This window comes from Tupaia chinensis, unplaced genomic scaffold, assembly GCF_000334495.1.
Source record: "Tupaia chinensis unplaced genomic scaffold, TupChi_1.0 Scaffold000093_1, whole genome shotgun sequence".
In the NCBI taxonomy this organism is placed as follows: Eukaryota; Metazoa; Chordata; class Mammalia; order Scandentia; family Tupaiidae; genus Tupaia; species Tupaia belangeri.
In genome coordinates, this window is record NW_006159555.1 from 12,334,710 (window position 1) to 12,341,033 (window position 6,324).

Here is a 6,324-nt window from a genome sequence, read left to right on the forward strand (position 1 = left end):
CTGGTCCTCATCCCTTGTTTACTGGCACAGCTGGGGAAAAGGGAAGGGGTATGATTGTCCTGGTGGCTCAGGGCTGCAGGAGGTTTGTTCAGATGTCGGGGGAGCAAAGGGCAGGCTGGAGGCTGGGCTGTTAGCGCCTCATTTCCACAGTTCAGAGGGCTTACTCTGGGCTCAGGTTTGCCATGCCTTCCTTCAGTCCAAACACAGGCCCTGTGATAAGTCCTATGTCCTGTTCAGCTACTGGCCTGGAGGCCTTTTTCTGCTGCTGCTGTTGCAGGGCCAGCTGCATGGCCCAGATGCTCAGTGGCCGCATGTAAGCCAGTGAACGGAACACCCGCTGCTGGCAGTATGCCTCCGGGGTCTGGAAGGCTAGGCCCAGGCGCTCCCACACAGTCCGGTAGCAGCCTTCAGCTGTCCGGAAGCCCTCCCAGGTCAGGCCCTGTGGGGAGAATGGCAGTCATACATGTAACTTGGCACCCCTGAATAGCCACTTCAGCTGCACAGGTGGAGCCAGAGGGGCTTTTTCCCCAGGGAGTTCCCAACTACAGGGGGAAGGACAGCATTACCTCTTGGATCATGGTGGCAGCCAGCCCGTACACCACACCCACCCACACTTCATCAGACTGCACACTGGATCTGTCAGGGACGCCATGGGGCTGCATCCCATTCACAGCTCCCATGGCCCCTCCTGCAAAGGCCTGGACATTGAACTCGAAGATAGTTTGGAGTGCACGGACCACATGTGGGGTAGGAAACACCTGGAAGGGCAAGGGCAAGAAAGAACATGGTCTCTTATGCTTGCATTTCACCTTAAGAGAAACCCCACCCACTTTGCTCTGTCTCCTCCTCCTAGTCTCTCACCTCAGTGTCTCCTTCTCCTAGGCCACAGGCCTTCAGGAACCACTGTCCAGCACACTGGTCAGACATAATACTACGAGACTGAGGCTGAGAGCTGCTATCATAGTTATAATAGCGGCCTGGAGGAGAGGAAAGGCGAAGTGAGGCTCCTGGTGTCCCCCAGGCGCCTTAGGACCCTTAGGTTGCTGCAACTCACCATTCCACAGCAGTCTCTCATAGGCTTCTTGGCCCCGGGTGAGAATGGAAGTAAACTTCTCCTGGACGTCCTGTGCCCCACACAGAGCAGCCATCTGGACCATCACTGCCACAGCTGCCAGCCACAGCCCTCCACAGTAAGCACTGCGCAAAGACATGGGTTTAGGGATCATGTTGACAACTCCAGTCGCCCCCATGCAGTGTAACACAACAGGTTACTCACTCCTTGAGCCCCACGATTCCTTGTTGCCCGCCTCCCCACCTCAGGCCTCTTAGAATCCCCCCGCCCCTCTGCCTGGGGTCTTAGTGAACCCCCAACCCTCTACCTGGGGCCTGTAGTGACCCATCCATCATAGGTCTGGTCTGCATAGCCTCCATTCTCAATGAGTCCATCATGGTCCTTGTCAAACTTCATTTCAGACTCCATCACAGCCTAGAGAGGGATCAAGATACTGAAGACCTAGGTACTAAGAAAGGTAATGGCCAACTGGGCCTCCCCAAACACCAGTCTTGCCCCTGGCACACTGGCCACTGCATGTGCATCCCTTACTAGGCATACGGGCCACATGTCCTTAAGGAAGCCTTGGTCGCCTGTCAGGTAATAGTCCCGATACACCTGCAGCACAAACTTCAGGTTCAGGTCCTTCCAGTCAGCAGTATCATGGATCAAGTATGCATTGACCCGGAGCCAAGGCTCATCATCTGTGGAGGGGAGGGGACCTGGTTCGTTTGCATTGGTGGATGGGGTAAAGGGTGTAGAAGGGGAAGAAGAGAAGCTGACCTTGGGGTGGAGGGACTTTTTAAAAAAAAAGAATTATTTATTTAACTTTTAAAATTTATTTTAATTTGGCCAGGGAGAGAGAGAAAGAGAGCACAAGCCACCAGGTCTGAGACTTGAACCACAGTCAGCCACGTGGGAGTCCAGCACCTTTAACCGCCACGCCACTTGCCAGCCCCAGGGACTATCCTCTTATGAATTATTTTTATTTAACTTTATTGTTATTTGTTTTAGTTTGACCAGAGAGACAGAGAGAAAGTGAGAAAGCAAGCTGCTAGGTCCAAGACTTGAACTGCAGTCAGCCCTGTGGGAGTCCAGTGTCTTTAACCACCATGCCACCTGCTGGCCCTAGGGTAGAGGGACTTTTACCTGGGTCCCCGATATCATGGGGAATGACGTTTCTTCTTTTCACAGGTGCTATTACCCCACTCATCAGGTACCGTCGCCGTGTCAGGTCCTCCCTCAGAGTGGCCAGTGCTGGTGGAGCAGACACAAGTGGGTGGCAGGAGGGAAGGAATGAGCAGACTTAGGGTGGGGCACAGAGCTGTATGTATGACCCCAGAGGGGAACCACTGGGCAGCATGCAGACATGTTTGGGGGACGGAGAAGGGACAATCTGAGGAACCACAGAAGTTCAGGGATAAGGGAAGCTAGGTGGGCAGAAGCGACACTAAGGGGATCCTCACCCATGTCATACTGTAGGCTCAGCTCGAGTTTGGGCCAGAGCATGACGAGGGCAAAGGATGCATAAAAGTGGACATCATATGTGTTGTACATGCGATACTCCTGGCCTAGAGGAATGAGGGAGACATGCTATTGCCAGAATTCTTGCTTCCCCTTCATCTCCCCCTCCCTAGCTTGTCCTCTGGAGTTGGAGGAAGGACACTGCCACTGGTCCACACCTGCCACTCCTCCCCCTAGTCCCAATCAATACCCTGCAGTAGGCAAAACCTTCATCTTCATGGTACAGTGCCACCATACCCCAGCCCCAGCCGTACTGCAGCCCCCCAGCAGCCATACCCTCGAGGTAGCCAAATCGACCGTAGTCCCGCAGGATGGGGCGGAGCTGATGCATGCCTCCTCCCAGCTCTTCTGGTAGGGAGTCCTCAGGAACTTCCAGCCAGACCGTGCCTCCGTCGGCCAGGAAATACAGTTCATTGAACAGTGCAGACTTGTACCAGGCAGGCAAGGATCTGGGAGGTCAGGAGAGAATGGTTTAATGCATGTGGACCTCCTAAGACACAAAGGACAGGGGTTCAGCATACCCTCGAGGTAGCCAAATCGACCGTAGTCCCGCAGGATGGGGCGGAGCTGATGCATGCCTCCTCCCAGCTCTTCTGGTAGGGAGTCCTCAGGAACTTCCAGCCAGACCGTGCCTCCGTCGGCCAGGAAATACAGTTCATTGAACAGTGCAGACTTGTACCAGGCAGGCAAGGATCTGGGAGGTCAGGAGAGAATGGTTTAATGCATGTGGACCTCCTAAGACACAAAGGACGGGGGTTCAGCCGACTGGGAGCACTGAGTTCTAGCACAACTCTGCTGACTAGTGGTAGAGCGTGAATCCAGGAGTCCCATGGGAGTGAGAGTGCCTGGGAGAAAGGCCAGAGATGGGTCCCAGTGGCACCTGTCGTCCAGTATGGGGCTCTGCCAAGCCGAGATCCTCTCCTCCCAGTCTGCATATCGGCACAGTGCGTAGTGGCTAAGGGCTGGTGCAGCATCGCCATCTGGACTAAAGAACCTTGTGTACCGCCTTGGGTGGAAAGAAAGGTGAGATGAACACAAGCTGTGGGTCAGAGCCCCAGAGCCCCAGAACCTCAGATCCCCAGACTTTCTTGGTTCCTTCACCTGTAGTGGACTTGGCCCTTAGCACCAAACACAATCTTGGGCATGTCCCAAGCCAGTGAAAACTCCAGGCAGCACTGGCCTCGAGGTGGCAGCTTGCCTGAAATGCACACAGCACCGGCAATACCTACTCCTTTCTGTGAGGGGGTACTTCGGCCTAAGAGAAGCACAAGAGGAATCAGCACAGGCACCCCATCAACCACGGGTAGGGATCCCTCACATGGGAATGAGGTCTGTTTATTACCAGGCCTCCCACCCCTGGTCCCAAGATGGGGACAGCCTCTCTTCCCACCACCTCCCTGTCAGACCCCCCATCACCAGCAGGGGAGTCCAGCTGTCCATCCTGAAGTAGATCTTGCCACACCTGCTGCCCAGTGCCATCAGGGTCAAAGGCTGTGATGTGAGTTACTATGGTATTTGCCTGTTGGGGGTTGAAGACTCCATGAGGACAAGTTCCAAAGTATGCTGGATTCTGAGTAGCCCTCACCCCTCACATACTCGCCCCTCCAAGTTTACCCGTATAAGGCTGTGATGTAGGTGAGACTTGGGAGTTGAGGAATGAAGAGACATGGTGGGGTTGAGGTGGGCTGAGGGGCTAGGCTAAGGGTGGGGGTTCAGGGGCTCAGGGATAGTGCTGGCTCTGCTGTTACCGTGAGTCGTGCAGCCACAGCCATCGTGTAAGGATTTGGAAGGGTCGGGTGATGCAGCAGTAGCCCCTGTACGGTCTCTCCATCACGCTCCAGACAGAACGGCTCATTCCATAAACCCCCTGGGGCGTCATCTTCACCCCCAAGTCCATTTCTCATGGAGAACATGATGGATACGTCCAGAGCTTCGTCCCCTTCATTTTCTACATCCCACACAAAGACTCCTACAGGCAGGCTGCTGTCCTGGGGGCAAAGATTACTCAGATGGTCCCAGTGTAGCCCCTTCTGGTCCTGCTCCCCAGAACAATCTTGGGCATGGAGGACCCGACTCAAAAACTCTCCAATATACTCTGTCTTCCACTTACATCTCATATTCCCAGGCAAGCTGCCTACCAGGGGACACAGGTGACCAGAACCAATTGGGCAGTGGTCCTGGGCAGCCACTGCGATAGAGGCTCCAACCCCCTCCCTTTCACAGGGCATAGAATTTCCAGCAGAGGCAGGAAACAGAGGGTAATGGAGGAAACAGATGGGGAGTCTCACCTGGTAGTCGTGAGGCAAGATGGGCGTGATCTGGCGGCAGGTGAGGGTGACATTCTGGCCTGGAAGCTGGTAGACAGTCCAGGCTCGGGGATAGAGGGCATGGTAGAAGGCAAAGTACCCACACAGGCCCCAGTTCCAGCTGCGCAGGACACTTGGGTGGTCCAGGGACAGGACCTGCTGATAGACGGTCTGCCCTTCCCGCCGCAAGCACACTGTGAACTTAAGCAAGAGGGCAAACAGGCTGGAACAGGGCAGCCCGCAGCAACTACACACCAGACTCCCTCAAAACAGCTCCTCCCTCATTCCTCTTTGACACTGATAGGGTCTCATGGTCTCCACTTGTTCTAAGCCCCATTTCCTTAAAAATGTAAGTTTCTAAAGAATAAGAGCTATGGGGAGTTAATCTCTCTTCCCTTGGCTCAAACTATGCCTGCTATTTTTACTATCTATAATTTTTTTGTGCTGTTGGAATAGTATATAATGGTTAAGGCCGTAGACTCTCTAAGTTCTTTACTGTAGACAGTACTAGGTCTGAATCCCTGCCTTTCCATTTCCATTCATGCGACTGTACTTCCTTACTAAACTTCTCTGGATCTTAGTTTTCTTATCTGTGAAATGAACATCATAATGGTACTTAACTTGTCAAACTTTTTAATATTAAGTAGTACACAAGAAGCCTGGCACAGCCTAATAGACGTTAAGAATGCAATAATGTAGAGTCAGGATTCCAGAAGGCATTTCCCCTTTAGATACTTAAGGGATGAGGCAGAGAGGGATCTTGGGGCATTGGGCAGGGCTGGTAAACCTGAGCTGGGAAGGGCATGGTCATTAATTGGACTAAGATCTACAAGTTATTTCTCCTTTGAAGGTGAGCTGAAAGAGGCATCCCTCAGATGGGAAGAGAAACTTGGACAGCTCAAAAGGGGAGGTCACTAGAGAAGAGATGAAAGAGGCCACATAGCTCTGGCAATTTAAGGCCCCACATGTGAGGTGGGAGCAAAGGGAAAAAGGCCAGGCTTCAGAAGAAGGAAGAAGTCTAGAGATGGAGCCTGGGAGAGGAGGGCTTCCTAGGCGCTCAGCCACGGAGACTGGGAGCAGCAGCTGGGAGCTGTCCTGCGGCTGAAGGCTCACAGGTCATGGTGAGGAGTGGCTGCACCGCACCACTTTGCTCTCTCCGGCGACTTTGTAGATTTTTGGTGTTATTTCCCCTTCCAGTCCTACCAAGTGTTATTTTTATAATCATTTATTTAATTTTATTTATTCATTCATTTATTTTTAGTTTGACCAGAGAGACACAGAGAAAGAAAGAGGGAGAGTGAGAAAGCAAGCTGCCAGGTCTGAGACTTGAACCATGGTCAGCCATGTGGGAGTGTCCAGCACCTTAACTACCACGCAAAATGCTGGTCCCCCTACCAAGTTTTCTTTCAGGCAGGTTAAGTGATCAGGGATTTATTTCCCTAC

At 53.0% G+C, this 6,324-nt stretch overlaps 1 protein-coding gene across 2 annotated transcripts in view; it reads right to left on the bottom strand.

Moving 5' to 3' along the window:
- Position 1: 1 nt before the first annotated feature.
- LOC102467827 (non-lysosomal glucosylceramidase) overlaps positions 2-6,324 on the bottom strand; it is a 28,044-nt gene continuing 21,721 nt past the window's right edge. Inside the window, exons 5-18 of one of the 2 annotated variants that reach the window (XM_006143164.2) lie at positions 4,864-5,082; positions 4,324-4,563; positions 3,992-4,094; positions 3,677-3,830; positions 3,456-3,581; positions 3,097-3,269; positions 2,518-2,622; positions 2,201-2,308; positions 1,604-1,755; positions 1,380-1,486; positions 1,055-1,197; positions 862-977; positions 567-758; positions 2-439 (exon numbers count right to left, since the gene is read on the bottom strand). In XM_006143164.2, the coding sequence (XP_006143226.1) occupies positions 161-439; positions 567-758; positions 862-977; positions 1,055-1,197; positions 1,380-1,486; positions 1,604-1,755; positions 2,201-2,308; positions 2,518-2,622; positions 3,097-3,269; positions 3,456-3,581; positions 3,677-3,830; positions 3,992-4,094; positions 4,324-4,563; positions 4,864-5,082 (2,217 nt within the window). In that variant the 3' untranslated portion in view covers positions 2-160. The remainder of the gene's footprint in view (positions 440-566; positions 759-861; positions 978-1,054; positions 1,198-1,379; positions 1,487-1,603; positions 1,756-2,200; positions 2,309-2,517; positions 2,623-3,096; positions 3,270-3,455; positions 3,582-3,676; positions 3,831-3,991; positions 4,095-4,323; positions 4,564-4,863; positions 5,083-6,324) is intronic. The other variant, XR_003548511.1, reaches the window with a different exon arrangement.